Source organism: Somniosus microcephalus, chromosome 18 (genome assembly GCF_052327205.1).
Source record: "Somniosus microcephalus isolate GS21.2 chromosome 18, FLI_Smic_1.0, whole genome shotgun sequence".
Taxonomy (NCBI): Eukaryota; Metazoa; Chordata; class Chondrichthyes; order Squaliformes; family Somniosidae; genus Somniosus; species Somniosus microcephalus.
Window position 1 is genome coordinate 73,168,958 of NC_141004.1, and position 19,747 is coordinate 73,188,704.

Sequence of the window (19,747 nt, forward strand, 5' to 3'; positions counted from 1 at the left end):
ACCTTATTGTCCACTCACTTAACCTCTCTATGTCCCTTTGTAGACTCTTTAGCCTAGAAATTCACTGGCGCCCCGTTTGGGGCGCTAGCCTCGCCAGGGCGCCGGAAGTAGCGCCCCGGAAGAAGTTGCGGCCGCCCGCCGCAAATTCAGTTTGCGCGCCCCAGAGGGAAGCGCGGCGCTACTCGAGGTGCCCCGCATCCCTCTTGGGGTGCTGCAACTGAAGTTCGCAGCGCAACGTGCCACAGCGCCACACGCTGCGGCATGGCGCGCTGCAGTACTGAAGGCCTTCCTCCCCTTCTTAAAGGGGAGGGGCCTGCTGCAGCGTGGTCGACGATCGCGAGTGCCGGCAAAAGAGCCCGGCACCGAGGAGAAGTGCCGGGCTTTTGGGACACAGCCGGCACTCTGCAGGGGTGGGGGGGCACAGGAGGCCGGGGACGGCGGCACGGAGAGGTGCTGGCAGGCGGCCAGCAAAAAAAATGGCTGCCCCGCACCTCAGCACCTCTACCACCGCAGGTAGGCCCCCTGAACCGGTCGCAAATTGCGACTGGCGTTAAAGCAGGGGGCGCTACCAAATTTCGCGATCGGGGCGGTAGCGGGGTGCTGTGCACACCGATGACGTCATCGGTAGCGGCGCAGCGCTAACGACTAGCGCCGCCATTAGCGTCCCGCTAAATTTAGCGGGAGGCATGGCCAGTGGCGCAAAACCCACTAAGTGCCCTCTTTGGGCGCTAACGGGTGGCGCAGCCCACTGAATTTCTAGGCCTTTGTGTCCTCCTCACAGCTTACTTTCTCACCTATCTTTGTATCGTCGGCAAACTACAGGAACGGTAGCATATTGGTTCTGTTACTGGACTAGTAATCCAGAGGCCTGGACTAATGATCCGGAGACGTGAGTTCAAATCCCACCACGGCAGCTAGGGAATTTAAATTCAGTTAATTATATAAATCTGGAATAAAAAGCTAGTGTCAGTAATGGTGACTGTGAAACTACTGGATTGTTGTAAAAACTGGTTCACTAATGTCCTTCAGGGAAGGAAATCTGCCATCCTTACCTGGTCTGGCCTATACGTAACTCCAGACCCACAGCAATGTGGTTGACTCTTAACTGCCCTCTGCAATGGCCGAGCAAGCCACTCAGTTGTAACAAACCGCTACGAAAAACAATAATAATTAAACCATACGGTTTACCTGGCATTGACACAGCAAAGGCACACCCAGCCCAGCCGACCCTGCAAAGTCCTCCTCACTAACATCGCGGAACTTGTGCCAAAGTTTGGAGAGCTGTCCCACAGACTAGTCAAGCAACAGCCCGACATAGTCATACCTTTCAGCCAATGTCCCAGACAGGCCATACCCAGGGATCACCATGGCCTGTCCGACGGGTAGGACAGACCCACCAGAGGTGGCGGCACAGTGGTATATAGTTGGGAATGGCCCTGGGAATCCTCATGGCCTGTATGTGACTCCAGACCCACAGCAATGTGGTTGACTCTGAAATGGCCTAGCAAACCACTCTGTTTTTTGTAGCGGTTTTTTACAACTATCAGAATAAAACTGAACGGACTACCTGGCATCGGCCTCGGCACCGGCTACGGACACAACAAAGGCACACCCAGCCCAGGCAACCCTGTAAAGTCCTCCTCACCAACATCTGGGGACTTGTCCCAAAATTGGGAGAGCTGTCCCACAGACTAGTCAAGCAACAGCCTGACAGTCATACTCACAGAATCATACCTTTCAGCCAATGTCCCGAACTCCTCCATCACCATCCCTGGGTATGTCCTGTCCCACCGGCAGGACAGACCCACCAGAGGTGGCAGCACCGTGGTATACAGTCGGGAAGGAGTGGCCCTGGGAGTCCTCAACATTGACTCTGGACCCCATGGCTTCAGGTCAAGCATGGGCAAGGAAACCTCCTGCTGATTACCACCTACCGCTCTCCCTCAGCTGATGAATCAGTATCCTTCCATGTTGAACACCACTTGGAAGAAGCACTGAGAGTAGCAAGGGCACAGAATGTACTCTGGGTGGGGGACTTCACTGTCCATCACCAAGAGTGGCTCGGTAGCACCATTACTGACCGAGCTGGCCGAGTCCTGATGTCTGTGCCTGCGACAGGTGGTGAGAGAACCAGCACGAGGGAAAAATCTACTTGACCTCGTCCTCCCCAATCTACCTGTCGCAAATGCATCTGTCCATGTCAGCATTGGTAGCAGTGACCACCGCACAGTCATTGTGGAGACGAAGTCCCGTCTTCACACTGAGGACACCCTCCATCATGTGTGGAACTACCACCGTGCTAAATGGGATAGATTCAGAACAGATCTAGCAGCTCTAAACTGGGCATCCATGAGGCGCTGTGGACCATCAGGAGCAGCAGAATTGTATTCCACCACAATCTGTAACCTCATGGCCCGGCATAACCCTCACTCTACCATTACCATCAAGCCAGGGGACCAACCAAAATAAGGAATGCAGAAGAGCATGCCAGGAGCAGTGCCAGGCGTACCTAAAAATGCAATGCCAACCTGGGGAAGCTGCAACACAGGACTACATGCATGCTAAAAAGCAGAAGCAGCATGCTATAGACAGAGCTAAGCGATCCCACAATCAACGGATCAGATCAAAGCTCTGCAGTCCTGCCACATCCAGTCGTGAATGGTGGTGGACCATTAAACAACTAACAGGAGGAGGAGGCTCCATGAATATCCCTATCCTCAATGATGGTGGAGCCCAGCATGTGAGTGCAAAAGACAAAGCTGAAGCGTTTGCAACCATCTTCAGCCAGAATTGCCGAGTGGATGATCCATATCGGCCTCCTCCTGAGGTCCCCACCATCACAGAAGCCAGTCTTCAGCCAATTCGATTCACTCCACGTGATATCAAGAAACAGCTGAGCGCACTGGATACAGCAAAGGCAGTGGGCCCCGACAACATCTCGGCTGCCGTGCTGAAGACTTATGCTCCAGAACTAGCCGTGCCTCTAGCCAAGCTGTTCCAGCACAGCTATAACACTGGCACCTATCCGACAATGTGGAAAACTGCTCAGGTATGTCCTGTCCACAAAAAGCAGGACAAATCCAATCTGGCCAATTACTGCCCTATCAGTCTACTCTCAATCATCAGCAAAGTGATGGAAGGTGTCGTCGACAGTGCTATCAAGCGGCACTTACTCACCAATAACCTGCTCACTGATGCCCAGTTTGGGTTCCGTATTACAGCCTTGATCCAAACATGGACAAAAGAGCTGAATTCCAGAGGTAAGGTGAGAGTGACTTCCCTTGACATCAAGGCAGCATTTGATCGAGTGTGGCATCAAGGAGCCCTAGTAAAACTGAAGTCAATGGGAATCGGGGGGTGGGGGGGAAACTCTCCACTGGCTGGAGTCATACCTAGCACAAAGGAAGATGGTTGTGGTGGTTGGAGGTCAATCATCACAGCCCCAGAACATCACTGCAGGAGTTCCTCAGGGCAGTGTCCTAGGCCCAACCATCTTCAGCGGCTTCGTCAATGACCTTCCCTCCATCACAAGGTCAGAAGTGGGGATGTTCGCTGATGACTGCACAGTGTTCAATGCCATTCGCAACTCCTCAGATAATGAAGCAGTCCATGTCCACATGCAACAAGACCGGAATGATATTCAGGCTTGGGCTGATAAGTGGCAGGTAACATTCACTCCATACAAGTGCCAGGCAATGACTATCTCCAACTAGCAAGAGTCTAACCACAGCCTCTTGACAGTCAGCGGCACTACCATCACCGAATCCCCCACCATCAGTATCCTGAGGGTCACCATTGACCAGAAACTTGACTGGACCAGCCACATAAATACTGTGACAACAAGAGCAGGTCAGAGGCTGGGTATTCTGCGGCGAGTGTCTCACCTCCTGACTCCCCAAAGCCTTTCCACCATCTACAAGGCACAAGTCAGGAGTGTGATGGAATACTCTCCACTTGCCTGGATGAGTGCAGCTCCAATAACACTCAAGAAGCTCGACATCTTCCAAGACAAAGCAGCCCGCTTGATTGGCACTCCATCCACCACCTTAAACATTCACTCCCTCCACCACCGGCGTACCATGGCTGCAGTGTGTACCATCTACAAGATGCACTGCAGCAACTCGCCAAGGCTTCTTCGACAGCACCTCCCAAACCCGCGACTTCTACAACCTAGAAGGACAAGGGCAGCAGGCACATGGGAATACCACCACCTGCAAGTTCCCCTACAAGTCACACACCATCCTGACTTGGAAGTATATCGCCATTCCTTCATCGTCGCTGGGTCAAAATCCTGGAACTCCCTCCCTAACAGCACTGTGGGAGCACCTTCACCACACGGACTGCAGCGGCTCAAGAAGGCAGCTCACCACCACCTTCTCAAGGGCAATCAGGATGTGCAATAAATGCTGGCCTTTCCAGCGACACCCACATCCCATGAACGAATAAAAACAAACTTAGTTGAAGGAACTGAGTGTAATGTATCCAAGTCATTAATATAAATTGTAAATAGCTGAGGCCCAAGCAATGATCCTTGCAGCACCCCATCAGTTACAGCTTGCCAACCTCAAAATGACCCATTTATCCCTACTCTCTCTTTTCTGTCTGTTAACCAATCCTCTAGCCATGCTAATATATTACCCTCAACCCCATGAGCCCTTATCGTGTGTAACAACCTTTTATGTGGCATTTATCGAATGCCTTTTGGAAATCCAAATATGCTACATCCACTGGTTCCTCTTTATCTACCCTATTAGTTACATCCTCAAAAAACTCGAATAAATTTGTCCAACACGATTTCCCTTTGATAAAACCATGTTGACTCTGCCTAATCATATTATGATTTTCTAAGTGCCCTGATACCACTTTCTTAATAATGGATCCCAGCATTTTCCCAATGACTGATGTCAGGCTAACTGGTCTGTAGTTCCCGGTTTTCTCTGTCCCTCCTTTCTTGAATAACGGTGTTACATTTGCCTTCCAATCCACTTGGACCTTTCTGGAAACTAGGGAATTTTGGAAGATCACAGCCAATGCGTCCGCTATCTCTGCAGCCACCTCTTTTCAAACCCTAGGATGTAGGCCGTCAAGTCCAGGGGATTTGTCGGCGTTTAGTCCCATTAGTTTCTCTAGTACTTTTTCTCTACTGATATTAATTACTTTAAGTTCCTGTCTCATTAGCCCCTTGGTTCCCCACTATTTTTGGTAAGCTTTTTGTGTCTTCTACTGTGAAGGCAGATACAAAATATTTGTTTAAAGTCTCTGCCATTTCCTTATTCCCCATTATAATTTCTCCTGTCTCAGCCTCCAAGGGACCAACGCTTACTTTTGCTACTCTTTTCCTTTTTACATTCTTGTAGAAGGTCTTACAATCAATTTTTATATTTCTTGCCAGTTTTCTCTCATTCTATTTTCTCCCTTTTTATCAATTTTTTGTTCATCCTTTGCTGGTTTCTAAAGTTCTCCCAATTCTCAGGCTTACTACTATTCTTTACAACATTATAAGCCTCTTTTAATCATTAACTATCCTTCACTTAAAATAAAAGCAACATACTGTGGATGCTGGAAATCTGAAATAAAAACAGAAAATGCTGGAAATATTCAGCATCTGTGGAGAGAGAAACAGAGTTAGTGTTTCAGGTCGATGACCTTTCATCAGATGCACTATAACCTTTACACTCTCTGTCCCTTCCTGTCACACACTGTTTATCTTTACCCAAATGCTACACTGCTCCATTGCCTTGACTTTTCTCTTTCGATTTCTAAATTTCCCCTCATCTGACCCCTCCCCCTTTAGGTTAAAGCCTTAGCTACAGCCCTAGTTATTCAATTCGTCAGGACATTGGTCCCAACCCAGTTTAAGTGGAGCCAGTCCCAATGGAACAGCTCCCTCTTTCCCCACTACTGGTGCCAGTGCCCCATGAATCCAAACCCCTCCCACACCACTCTTTGAGCCACGCATTTAACTCTCTGATCTGGGTGTCCCGACGCCAATTTGCACATGGCTCAGGTACTAATCCAGAGATTATTATCTTTGAGGTTCTGCTTATTAATTTAGACCCTAGCTCCTCAAACTCCCTCAGCAGAACCTCATTCTTAGTTCTACCTACATCGTTGGTTCCTACGTGGACCACGACAATTGGATTCTCCCCCTCCCACTCCAAGTTCTTCTCCAGCCACAGGGATATATGCTTAACCCTGACATCGGGCGGGTAACACAGACTTCGGGACTCCCGGGCGCGGAAGCAGAGATCAGTATCAATTTCCCTGACTATACTGTCCCCTACTACTACCACATTCCTTTTTACTCCCCCCCACTTGAATGGCCTCCTGTACTACGGTGCCGTGGTCAGTTTGCCCATCCTCCCTGTAGTCCTTGTTCTCATCCATACAGGTAGCAAGTACCTCGTACCTGTTGGACAAGGGCTTAGGCTCCTCCATCACTACATCCTGGGTTCCCATACCTGCCTGACTCTCAGCCACGCCCTTCTGTCCCTGACCACCGACTAATTCTAAAGTACTACTTAATCTAAGGGGTGTGACCGCCTCCTGGAACAAATTGTCCAGGTAACTCTCCCCCTCCCTGATGCATCGCAATATCTGCAGCTTGGACTCCAGCTCAAAAACTCGGAGCTGAAGTTACCCAAGTTGCAGACACTTACCATAGGTGTGGTTGCTCGGGATCTCGCTGGTCTCCACAAACTCCCACATGCTGCAGTTATGGCACACCACCTGCCCTGCCATCTCTAACCTTATTTTATTTAATTAATTAAAGTTCTTAGTCAATCGATTATTTTTAGTTTTATTAATTAGTTAATCTAGTTTAAGTTATTAATTTAATAAAGTAATAGCATTTATATTTTCCTAGCTCTTAATTTAACCCACTGCCTAACTTAGAGAACAAAAAAACCTGTAATGCTGACCAACCAATCACCTACATGCTGTCCTGTAACGTCACTCCTTGATTTTTTTGATTTCACCGAATATACTCCGCATCCGCTCCTCCCAGTGAGCTTGGGCCTCCGACCACGCTCTTTATTTACCTGCCTCGGCTCCAGTCCCCGATCGGGTCCGCTCTGCCTCCGCTCCTCCTGCCTTCTGTTCCCTCTATAAATCGCTAAGGCAGTGTCACGCCTAGAGGTAAAGCAGCCTGTAGCAGTCGACGAGCATCCTTGTTTGTCAAGGCATGCGCCTGCTGTAGTGATCATACTTTATTTAATAGCTGAGTTGGGTCTCCTACCCCATCGTATTTGGGCAATTGGCCACTAAGTTGGCATAATTCCGAGAGAGTTAGGTTCCTAATAACTTATTGGTCCGCATATGTATATTCCGTCCAGCCCTTCCCATTGGTCGTCCCATGTGTGCATAGGCGTTTGGTACTATGTGGCCCACCCGTACTGCTACCTGCCGCATGGGACAGAGTGTGATTGGCTATACTGTCCACGCTGCTGCTAACTATGGACGTTGGAGATTGACTTCAACTGTCGTCGTCCTCTCGCCACCACATTTACCCGCCCACGGCGGGGAACCAGGAATTGAGGGTGCCGATGGGAGGACTGCATCATCTTCATCATCCTCACTACTGGATTGCTCCTCAAATGCCGAAGGACAAGGCTGCCACACTAACCCTTAATTTTTGATTTTTTTTTTCTTTTCCTCTTCCCTTCTATGTCTGTCTTCCCTTAATTTCCTTACTATGCATCGGGCTATACCACTGTTACTAACCCTACTAGCTGAGCAACTCCTAGCCCCATCTGAAACAGCCTTGCCCATACCCTCCGCAAGAGTACTCCTTTATTATCTTTATCCATTTTTACAGCTGCTTTATGTTTGGCCTTTTTAGATTCGGCCTTTATTGGATGTGATCAGTCTCCAATATTTCCTCCCTTACAACAGCCTCCCCTTTCCATGATACCTATAGAGGTTGAAGACTGTATAACGAGTACAGTGGTTTCCCAGCCACTGTCACGTTAAAACGTCATACAACGTGATGTCTGCTCTACTCACTAACAAATTGAATACACTACTCACACGTGTATGTGTTCTTTATCCTGTGTCTTGCTGCTTAGTTTTCATCATGGGTTGTTGACGGGGGATGTAGTCTATCTCCTGTCCCAGGGCTCGTTCGGATTGAGTCCTTGGTGGTTCAGGTTTCACTTCAGTCCGTCCCCAGGTTTCAAAAAGCCATAAGTTAAGGTCAGACCTGGATCGCCAAATGTAGTTAAAAAAATGTACGTTGTTCGCTTGAGTAGTTATGAAGTCAGTCGGTGGTTCTGGTTACAATACTTTTATTCTTGCTTCAATACACGCAGTAGTTACACAGACAGAGTACAATTATACATAGGTATGCATTCTTTACATTGTACCACCTATTGTTAGTGGATATAAACTATTTATACATTTCCAATGTGTGTGTTGCCGAAAGTCCTTCTGTGCCCCATTGGTCCTTTTTCTTTTGCTGCAACACCCTATATGGTACGCCTCATTTTCTGGTTTTCCTTCATGCCTTCCATTAACTTCACTTACTTGGTTCCACTGTGCTCCACGCGCATAGCTATTATCAGTATCAAAATGAACCCTGTTGCTATGTGAACCTTTAACTCATCTCTCTCGTTCTTTTTCCCCCGTCCTCTTCTACTCCATGTATCAACAGTGTGTTTGTTTATTCTAGGTGGGAGAGAGGTGGTTCACAGCTACCCAATGCAGCCAGCCTATCCACCCAACATGCCTCCTGGAGCATACGCTCCGTACCCAACAGCTCCAGCCTACAGTGCTGCAGGTAATTACTAATACAAGCAGTGAGCTAACTCTCGCCAGGACTGTGAATGAGATGGGAGCTGGCATTTTTATAGTCTTGGTGATGGGCAGAGTTTCACTGTGGCTGTATTTGTGCCTGTGAGCCTCGCCATCCCTGGCCCCGAGCTTCCCTCGCCATCCCTGGCCCCGAGCTTCCCTCGCCATCCCTGGCCCCGAGCTTCCCTCGCCATCCCTGGCCCCGAGCTCCCCTCGCCATCCCTGGCCCCGAGCTTCCCTCGCCATCCCTGGCCCCGAGCTTCCCTCGCCATCCCTGGCCCCGAGCTCCCCTCTCCATCCCTGGCCCCGAGCTCCCCTCTCCATCCCTGGCCCCGAGCTCCCCTCTCCATCCCTGGCCCCGAGCTCCCCTCTCCATCCCTGGCCCCGAGCTCCCCTCGCCATCCCTGGCCCCGAGCTCCCCTCTCCATCCCTGGCCCCGAGCTCCCCTCGCCATCCCTGGCCCCGAGCTCCCCTCTCCATCCCTGGCCCCGAGCTCCCCTCTCCATCCCTGGCCCCGAGCTCCCCTCGCCATCCCTGGCCCCGAGCTTCCCTCGCCATCCCTGGCCACGAGCTCCCCTCGCCATCCCTGGCCCCGAGCTCCCCTCGCCATCCCTGGCCCCTGTTGTGTCCGTGTATAATAAGACACAGACTGCAGGAGAAACGGTACAACAGGTGTTTACTCAACGTGGCTCACAGTGGAACTGACTGTACAGATTACTACTCAGTGCTATATACAGGTGTGGTCACTGCCGGTACTACAGTATACATGAGCTGTAAAAAGTAGTTCCCCCCCATTAAAGGTATATACATTACAATTCCTCCCCTTTTAGATTAACAGTACCATAACACTCATTTAACAATTAAATATCAAACTAATTACAATTAACACTTTTAACATGCAACATTAGCTGAAAATAGTCTATTTATATATTCAGTCTTTGGGGAGGCTTCCTGATCCTTTCTGGATAGCGCCTTTCCCGAGTGTCTTGCTCTTGGTGCGGAGGCGATTCTGGCCCCCTGTCGTCGGTTGGTTCATCAGCTTCCGATGCTACTGTTTCTGGGGTAGATGCGACCTGTACGTCGGGTTCATCACCAGGTATGTATGGGCGAGGCATGGGGTTGACTTGTTCCTGTGACTCTAGGATCTGGTCGGCATGGCCTCTCACGATGCTCTCCCCAACGTCCACTGTGTACATTAGTGGGCCCTGCCGTGTGCATATCGTTCCTGGCTGCCATTTTTCTGTTCGGTAGTCGCGGGCCAAGACTGGTTGCCCTACATTGAAGCTCCTTGTTGGCTTCTCATGGATGTGCTGGAATTGCTTACTCTCAACATCTCTTCGTACGTTTGGTCTGAGCAAATCCAGGCGAGATCTTAACCTTCGGTTAAAGAACATCATGGCTGGGGCCTGGTTGGTGACTGCATGTGTCGCATTCCGGTAGGCGAACAGGAAATTGTCCACCTTGTGCTGCAGCGGAATGTTGTCATTGTACATAGCCTTTATTGCCTTCTTAAAGGTTTGTACGAACCTCTCAGCCAATCCATTTGTGGCTGGATGATACGGGGCGGATGTGTAATGCCTTACCCCATTCTTTTTCAAGAACCTCCGGAACTCTTCGGACACAAACTGTGGTCCGTTGGCAGAGCAAATCTGTTCTGGCAAGCCATTCCTGGCAAAAATGGTCCGTTGGACTGCAATAGTTTTCTCCGTGGTGGTGGAGGACATTTTGATGACCTCAGGCCATTTCGAGTGCGCATCCACGGCTATTAAAAACATTGAGTCCATGAATGGACCAGCAAAATCAATATGCACCCATTGCCATGGAGATGAGGGCCACTCCCATGGGTGTAGAGGGGCCTGTGGTGGTGCATTTTGGACTTTCTGGCATCCTGAGCAGCTCTTGGTCAGGTCCTCGATTTGTTTATCGATTCCCGGCCACCACACATAAGCCCTGGCTAGGCTTTTCATTTTTACCCCTCCCAGATGACCCTCATGAAGCTCATTGAGCACTCTATCCCTTAACTTGGGTGGAATTACCACTCGGGATCCACACATCAAGGTCCCCCGGCATACTGACAGCTGTTCTCTCCTTTTCGAGAATGCTGGCAACAGTGAGTCGCCATGTGCTGGCCATCCCTTCACCATCAAATCATATACCCGAGACAGTGTCGGGTCATTTCGGGTTTCCTTTTCGATACAAGCGTTAGTTACCAGTAGGTATTCAACTATAGTCGAATGGAATATTTCGACAGGATCCACTGCTGGTGCTTCCTCCGCAGTAGGCAGTGGCAGGCGTGATAGCCCATCAGCGTTTCCATGCTGTTTCGTGCCCTTATATTCAATCTCATAGTGGTGCGCCCCTAGAAAAAGTGACCATCTTTGTAGTCGTTGCGCAGTCATCACCGGAACGCCCTTCTTCGGATTAAAAATGGAGACAAGAGGCTGGTGATCAGTCAGCAAGGTGAATTTCTGCCCGTGCAGATAGTGATTGAACTTTTTCACTCCCCACACTAGGCTGAGGGCCTCCCTGTCACTCTGGGCGTAGTTACGCTCGGCTGAGGTTAGTGACTGCGACGCAAAGGCTATTGGCCTCTCTGAGCCGTCCGAGAATTTGTGCAACAGCACCGCTCCAATGCCGTAGGGTGACGCATCACATGCCAACCGAATTGGTAATGCTGGGTTGTAATGGGCCAATTGAGATTGAATATAAGGGCACGAAACAGCATGGAAACGCTGATGGGCTATCACGCCTGCCACTGCCTACTGCGGAGGAAGCACCAGCAGTGGATCCTGTCGAAATATTCCATTCGACTATAGCAGCACGGTGGCATAGTGGTTAGCACTGTAGCCTCACAGCGCCAGGGACCCGGGTTCGAATCCGGCCTCGGGTGACTGTCTGTGTGGAGTTTGCACATTCTCCCCGTGTTTGTGTGGGTTTCCTCCGGGTGCTCCGGTTTCCTCCCACAGTCCAAAGATGTGCAGGTTAGGTTGATTGGCTATGATAAATTGACCCTTAGTGTTAGGGGGATTAAATACGTGGGGTTACGGGGATAGGGTGGGATATGCGTCGGTGCAGAGGTTACGGTGATCGGGTGGGATATGTGTCGGTGCAGGCTCGATGGGCCGAAATGGCCTCTATCTGCACGGTGGGGTTTCTGTGATTCTGTGAATACCTCTTTCGATGTGATTAGCGTTTTGCTCTTCTGGAAAGCTCGTCTACATTCGTCACTCCACTGTCATGGCACCCCAGTTTGCAGTAGGGTATTCAGTGGGTGTAGTATTGTAGACAAATTTGGCAAGAACTTATGGTAGTAGTTTACCAGCCCGAGGAACGACCTCAGTTGTGACACATTTTCCGGTGCTGGAGCCTTGACTACTGCCTCAATCTTCTCTGGGGACTTATGTAACCCCTCTTTATCGATAACGTGGCCGCAATATGAGATCTGTTTTCTAAAAAACTCGCATTTGGGGTGGTTAGCTCGGAGCCCATATTCCTGCAATCTAGTGAGCACCTGCTCCAGGTTGGCAAGGTGATCACTGTCATTTTCGGCCGTGACCAGGATGTCGTCCCAATAACACTGGGTCCCTGGGATCCCTTGCAGGACTTGTTCCATTGCCCTCTGCCAAATAGCCGGAGCTGATGCTACCCCGAATACCAGCCGGTTGTATTGGTAGAGACCTTTATGGGTGTTGATTGTGAGGTATTTTTTTGATGCTTCTTCTACCTCCATTTGCAGATACGCCTGGGCCAGATCAATCTTAGTGAAGCGTTTCCCTCCAGATAGCGAGGCGAAAATATCTTCAATCCGCGGAAGTGGATATTGTACGGTGTGAAGGACCGGGTTCACTGTTACCTTAAAGTCCCCACAGATGCGAACCTTCCTTGGTTCCCCAGGCGTGCTGCTCAACGACTTTTTCATCACAGGGACGATGGGTGTAGCCCACTCGCTCCAGTCTACCTTGGACAGTACACCTGAACGTTCCAGACTCTCCAGCTCTGCTTCGACGGCTGGGCGGATCGCATAAGGTCCATCTGGCCTTAAAAAATTTTGGACTTGGTTTTCTTCCATTTTAATCGTCGCTGTCATGCCTTTTAGTGTTCCAAGTCCTTGCTGGAACACTTCTTTCGCGTCAGTTAGGATCTTTTGACAGTCGCCCAGGTGTGACGTCGTCATCCTTTTTGTCAGCCACAGTCAGTGCCTGCATGGAATGCCAATCTAGTTGTATTTTCCGGATCCATTCACGTCCCAGTAATGGTGGTCCTCCACCTTGCAATACATACAGGTCTAGTTTTGGTGTTTCCTTACCGTTATATATAACGGTCACCCTTATTTTTCCTTTGGGGTAGACTTTTTGCCCCGTGTACGTCTTGAAAATAATTTTTGTGTCTCTCAAGGGTATGTGTGAGAATAGCCGCTCGTAGTCCCGTCGGTTTATGACTGTTAGAGCTGATCCTATGTCCAATTCCATCTTTACCTGGACTCCTGCTAGCTTGAGAGTGACCCAAATGGTTCGGTGATCCTCCGTTGTGATCACATTATGTAGTTTCAGACAACTCAGTTCCCTGCTTTCGGAGCCGTTATCACCCTTTTGTTCGTCTGAACTATTCTCCGTCATCTTATGTACCTTCTTGTACTTTCCTTTGGTAGGTTTCTTATTGCTGGTTTTCTTTCCCGACCTGCAGACTCGTGCTATGTGTCCTACTTTTCCACACTGTCTGCACACTTTGTCTTTGAACCAGCAATCATTCTGGTCGTGTGTTGTTCTGCTGCAGCGATAGCACTTCTCTGTTCCATATGACATTTCGTTTGTGCCATATTCTTGCGCTCTCTGTTGTAGCTCTGCAGCGCCCCGTGCTGCTGCTTCATATGATACCGCAATGCTGAAAGCCTTTTTCAGCGTAAGGTCCTTTTCAGATAAAAGCCGTTTCTGGGTTCCTTCACTTTGAAGCCCACACACAAACTTGTCCCTTAAGGTATCTGCCAGTCCCGTTCCAAACTGGCAGTGTTTCGATAGTTTGCGCAGTTCTGTTAAATAATCAGCATTGCTTTCATCCTTATTGTTGTGTCTGTGTGTTGATAGAGACACTGAAGACAGGAGTTGGTTTGATAGGTGTTTACTAAACAAAGTCTGGAGGGGAACTAACGGATACAACACAATACTCAGGCTTATATAGCCGAGTGGCCATTACCGGCATTACATAGATACATAGAAGATAGGAGCAGGAGTAGGCCATTCGGCCCTTCGTGCCTGCTCCGCCATTCGATGAGATCATGGCTGATCCTTTAATTCAGTATCCCGTCCCCGCCTTCTCTCCGTAACCCTTAACCCCTTTTGCCCGTAGAAATATATCTAATTCCCTCTTAAATATATTTAATGAGCTGGCGTACACTGCCCTCTGTGGCAATGAGTTCCACAGGTTAACCACTCTCTGAGTGAAGAAATTCCCCCTCATCTCTGTCCTAAATGGTTTAGCCCTTATCCTTAAATTATGTCCTCTAGTTCTGTTCTCACCCGCCAAGGGAAACATTCCTTCTGCATCCAGTCTGTCTAGACCTGTCAGAATTTTATACACTTCTATGAGGTCCCCTCTCAATCTTCTAAACTCCAGTGTGTACATCCCTAAACTACATAGTCTCTCCTCATAGGTCATTCCCGCCATTCCTGGTATCAGCCTGGTGAATCGCCGCTGCACCCCCTCCATGGCAAGAACATCCTTCCTCAGATGAGGCGACCAAAACTGTACACAGTACTCGAGGTGTGGTCTCACCAGTGCCCTGTACAGCTGCAGCAAGGTATCCCTGTTCCTGTATTCTAACCCTTTTGCTATGAAGGCCAGCATACCGTTTGCCTTCTTGACCGCCTGTTGCACCTGCATGCTCGCCTTCAGTGACTGGTGTACAATTTAAATAATAATTTGCCCTCCCGTTCCTGCACCCAAGGTGGATAACTTCGCACTTGTCCACATTATAGTGCATCTGCCATTTATCCGCCCAATCGTCCAGTCTGTCCAAATCGCTCTGGAGCTTCCTGGTCTCTTCCTCTGAGCCCACCCCCCCTCCTAGTTTAGTGTCGTCTGCAAATTTGGAAATGCTGCATCCGACTCCCTGATCCAGGTCATTAATGTAAATTGTGAACAGCTGGGGGCCCAGGACAGATCCCTGTGGTACCCCACTTGTTACTGCCTGCCATTCAGAAAATGAGCCGTTTATTCCAACTCTCTGTTTTCTATCTGACAGCCAGTTCCCTATCCACGCCAAAACTTTCCCCTTTATCCCATGAGCCTCAATTTTCCATGCTAATCTTTTATGTGGGACCTTATCGAAGGCCTTTTGGAAGTCCAGGTACACCACATCTACTGGCTCTCCCCCATCTATTCTACCAGTTACTCCCTCAAAAAATTCCAATAGATTAGTCAAGCACGATTTACCCTTTGTAAATCCATGTTGACTCTGTCCTATCCTGTCCCCATTTGCTAAGTGCTCCGCTATTTCATCCTTAATGATGGACTCCAGCATTTTGCCCACAACTGATGTAAGGCTTACAGGTCTGTAATTACCTGCTTTTTCCCTACCCCCCTTTTTGAATAGTGGGGTAACGTTAGCTACCCTCCAATCCATCGGTACTGTTCCCGAGTCTAATGAATTCTGAAAAATCATCCTTAGTGCATCCGCTATCTCTAGGGCCACATGGGGCTCTTAAAGGCACATACACTACAATTCCTCCCCTTTTAGCTAGCCAGTACATAATATTTTAAGTAATTATTAATTACATGTTACAAGAAAAATAATCTATACATTGCTGCAGTTAATTAATTATAAGTCAGTCTCTCTGGAGGCTTCCTGACTCGGTCCGGATAACGCCTCGGTGGTGTAGTAGTTTCTGGTGGTGTAGTAGGTTCTTTTGGCAAGGCTGATTCGGCTTGAATGCCCGTGTTGGGTTCATCGGGTTCCAGTATCACTGGATCGGAAGTAGATATGGGTATCTCTACTTCATCGTTAGGCGTATAGAGTTGTGGTGTAGGTTGTCCCTTTTCGGATGACTCTATGATTTGGTCAGCATGGCGCCTTATTATGCTTTCTCCGATGTCCACGGTATACATCAGCGGTCCTAGCCGTGTGCAGATAGTTCCAGGCTGCCATTTCTCGGTACGGTAGTCCCGGGCCAAAACTTGTTGACCTATCTGGAAGGTTCTAGTTGGCCTTTCATTCATGCCTTGAAATTGCCGGTTCTCCACGTCCCTTCTGATGTTGGGCTTGATCAAATCCAGCCGGCATCTTAGGCTTCTATTGAAGAACATCATGGCGGGAGTTTGGTTTGTAACCATATGTGTTGCATTCCTGTATGCGAACAAGAAGTTATCCACCTTGTGCTGAAGTTTTATGTCTTCATTACCCATGGCCTTTATGGCCTTCTTGAAGGTCTGGACAAACCTTTCAGCCAATCTATTGGTGGCGGGATGGTATGGGGCGGACGTGTAGTGCTTAACCCCATTGTTTTTTAAGAACTTCCTGAATTCTTCGGACACAAATTGCGGTCCATTATCAGAACAGATCTGTTCCGGCAGCCCATTCCTGGCAAATATGGTCCTTAATACTGTGATGGTTTTTTCCGTGGTGGTAGAGGACATCTTTATTACCTCCGGCCACTTGGAGTGTGCATCAACCGCGATTAAGAACATTGAGTCCATAAATGGACCAGCAAAGTCGATGTGTACCCTTTGCCAGGGAGATGAGGGCCACTCCCATGGATGTAGAGGGACTTGGGATGGAGCGTTTTGGACCTTCTGGCATCCTAGGCAGCTCTTGGTCATTTCTTCGATGTCTCTATCGATACCTGGCCACCATACAAACGCTCTGGCTAGGTTCTTCATTTTCACTCCACCCAGATGCCCCTCGTGAAGCTCCTTTAGCACTTTATCCTGGAGTTTGGGTGGAATCACCACTCTGGATCCACACATCAAGGTTCCTCGGCACACTGACAGCTGTTCTCTTCTTTGCGAGAATGCTGGCAACAGTGGTTCGCCATGTGCTGGCCATCCCTTCACCGTTAAGTCGTAGACTCGTGAGAGAGTCGGGTCATTTCTCGTTTCCTTTTCAATGGCAGAATTTGTTACTGGTAGACATTCCACTATGGTTGAGTGGAACATCTCCACTGGGTCTACTGTAGCTGCCTCTTCTACCGTTGGCAACGGTAGGCGCGATAAACCGTCAGCATTTCCATGCTGTTTTGACCCCTTGTATTCTATGTTGTATTGGTGTGCCCCTAGAAAAAGGGGCCACCTCTGTAGCCTTTGCGCTGTCATAATGGGGACACCCTTTTTAGGGTTGAATATGGAGATGAGGGGTTGATGGTCAGTCAACAAGGTAAATTTTTGTCCGTGTAGGTAATGGTTGAATTTCTTCACTCCCTATACCAGGCTGAGTGCTTCCCTGTCGACTTGGGCATAGTTACGCTCAGCTGAGTTCAATGAGCATGACGCAAAAGCTATCGGCCGTTCCGAGCCATCAGGGAATTTATGCGATAATACTGCTCCTATGCCGTAAGGGGATGCATCGCACGCCAGTCTGATTGGCAGTGATGAGTTGTAATGAGCCAAAACTTCTTTGGACATGATTAAGTCTTTGCATTTATGGAAGGCACGTTTACAGTCTTCGCTCCATTTCCAAATTACTCCTGTTTGTAGCAGTTCATTAAGAGGGTGTAGAAGAGTTGATAAGTTCGGTAAAAATTTATGATAGTAATTTATTAATCCCAGGAACGACCTTAATTGTGAAACATTTTCAGGTGCTGGGGCTTTTATGACCGCTTCAATTTTTTCAGGTGACTTATGCAACCCTTCCTTATTAATTATGTGGCCACAATATGATATTTGATTTTGGAAAAATTCGCACTTGGGGCGATTTGCTTGTAGGCCCCGTTCTCTCAGCCTAGTGAGCACCTGCTCCAAATTGGCAAGGTGCTCGTTGTCGTTTTCTCCTGTTACAAGGATGTTGTCTAGGTAGCATTGAGTCCCCGGAATCCCTTGGAGGACTTGCTCCATAGCTGTTTGCCAGATAGCTGGAGCGGATGCTACTCCGAAAACCAGTCGATTGTACTGGTACAGACCTTTGTGTGTATTTATCGTGAGATATTTTTTAGAGGCCTCTTCAACCTCCATCTGTAGATATGCCTGTGCCAAGTCAATTTTGGTGAAACGTTTCCCTCCGGATAGTGAGGCGAAAATATCTTCTATCCTCGGAAGAGGATACTGTACCGTGTGAAGGACCGGGTTTACAGTCACCTTGAAGTCTCCACAGATGCGAATTTTTCTCTGTTCTTCAGATTTATCATTCTTCAATGCTTTCTTCATGACTGGGACGATGGGTGTTGCCCACTCGCTCCAATCTATTTTAGATAATACGCCTGCCTTTTCCAAATTCTCCAGCTCTGCCTCGACTGCTGGACGAATTGCGTATGGCACCGGTCTTGCCTTAAAAAACTTGGGAATTGCTGCATCTTCCACTTTTATTGAGGCGGTGATGCCTTTCAAGGTTCCTAGTTTCTCTTGAAACACTTCCTTAGCGTTGGCCAAGATGTCTTTTAATCGTTCAGGTATGACGTCATCATCATTTTTTTCCTTACTGGTCACCGTCAGTGCCTGAATGGAGTGCCAGTCTAAACGTATTTTCCTGATCCATTCACGTCCCAACAGCGGTGGACCACCATCTTGTAGAACGTATAAATACAACTTCTGTATTTCCTTGCCATTGTATACAACAGGCACCCTTATTTTTCCTTTGGGGTATACTTTCTGCCCCGTATATGTTTTCAAGATAATGGATGTGTCTTTTAAAGGTATATGCGGAAATAGCCGCTCGTAATCCCGTCGATTTATGATGGTCAGAGCTGATCCTGTATCTAGCTCCATTTTAACTGGGGACCCTGCTATTGTGAGGGTAACCCAAATGGTCTGGTAATCTTCTTTGGCAATTACATTATGTAATTTGAGAGAGCTTAGTCTCTTGTTCCCAGAGCCGCTATCGCTCTTCTGGTCTTTGGAGCTACTGTCTGTCATCATTTGTACCTTTCTGTGCTTTTCCTTATTGATTTTTTTCCTGTTAGTGGATTTTTTGTTTCCAGTTCGGCATACACGTGTAATGTGTCCCATCTTTCCGCATTGCCTGCATGCTTTGTCCTTGAACCAGCAGTCCCTCTGGTCATGGGTGGATCTGCCGCAGTGATAACATCTCTCGAAACCCCGTGTCATTTCATGGGTGCCGAAGTCTTGTGGCTTTTGCTGTATCTCTGCAGCTCCTCTTGCACTGAAAGCCTTGTGCAGTGTTAAATCTTTCTCAGAAAGTAGCCTTTTTTGTGTTCCTACACTTAGGAGACCGCAGACGAATTTGTCTCGTAGAGAATCTGCCAGTCCTGCCTTGAATTGGCAGTGTAGGGTATCAACAATCTCCTTAAAATTCTTGTCCATCGGTTCGGCTGGAGTGATTAAGTTTCGTAACAGCTTGTATGTCTTTGCGCCCATTAGATTTAGAAGTACTGAAGCTTTTTTTTCATCTTCTATTCCATTTGCGGTGCAATATACCTCCACTCTTTCCACATATGTGGTCCAATCATCTATCTCGTTATCAAAAGCATCAATATTGCCAGAATTAGGCATCTTAGAAAAGATATGGCGCTTCCCGCGCTTTCCCGCCGCTGCTGCCGATGACAACGCTGTTTCCCGCGGTTTCCGTTCTTTTTTATTTATTTATTTACAGTTGGCGACTCGTTCCCGCCAGACTCTCTCTCTAGGTCTGAACGCCGACCTGCTTGCAGCGCCGGCTGTCTCCCGAGTGCTCCCTCCCCGTCTGTTACTGCTTGCCTCCGCTTTCGCTGCTTGGCCCAGCTGTAGAGCCAGCCGCTGGAGCCCCAGACCGACGCCCAGTAAGGATTACCGCAGTACCTGCCACCAGCTTGGCCAG

The 19,747-nt window shown here is 48.7% G+C and overlaps 1 protein-coding gene across 1 annotated transcript in view; it reads left to right on the plus strand.

Moving 5' to 3' along the window:
• Positions 1-19,747, plus strand: part of shisa4 (shisa family member 4) — a 157,018-nt gene that overhangs the window by 120,129 nt on the left and 17,142 nt on the right. Inside the window, exon 4 of the mRNA XM_086011803.1 lies at positions 8,669-8,776. Within this exon, the coding sequence (XP_085867929.1) occupies positions 8,669-8,776 (108 nt within the window). The remainder of the gene's footprint in view (positions 1-8,668; positions 8,777-19,747) is intronic.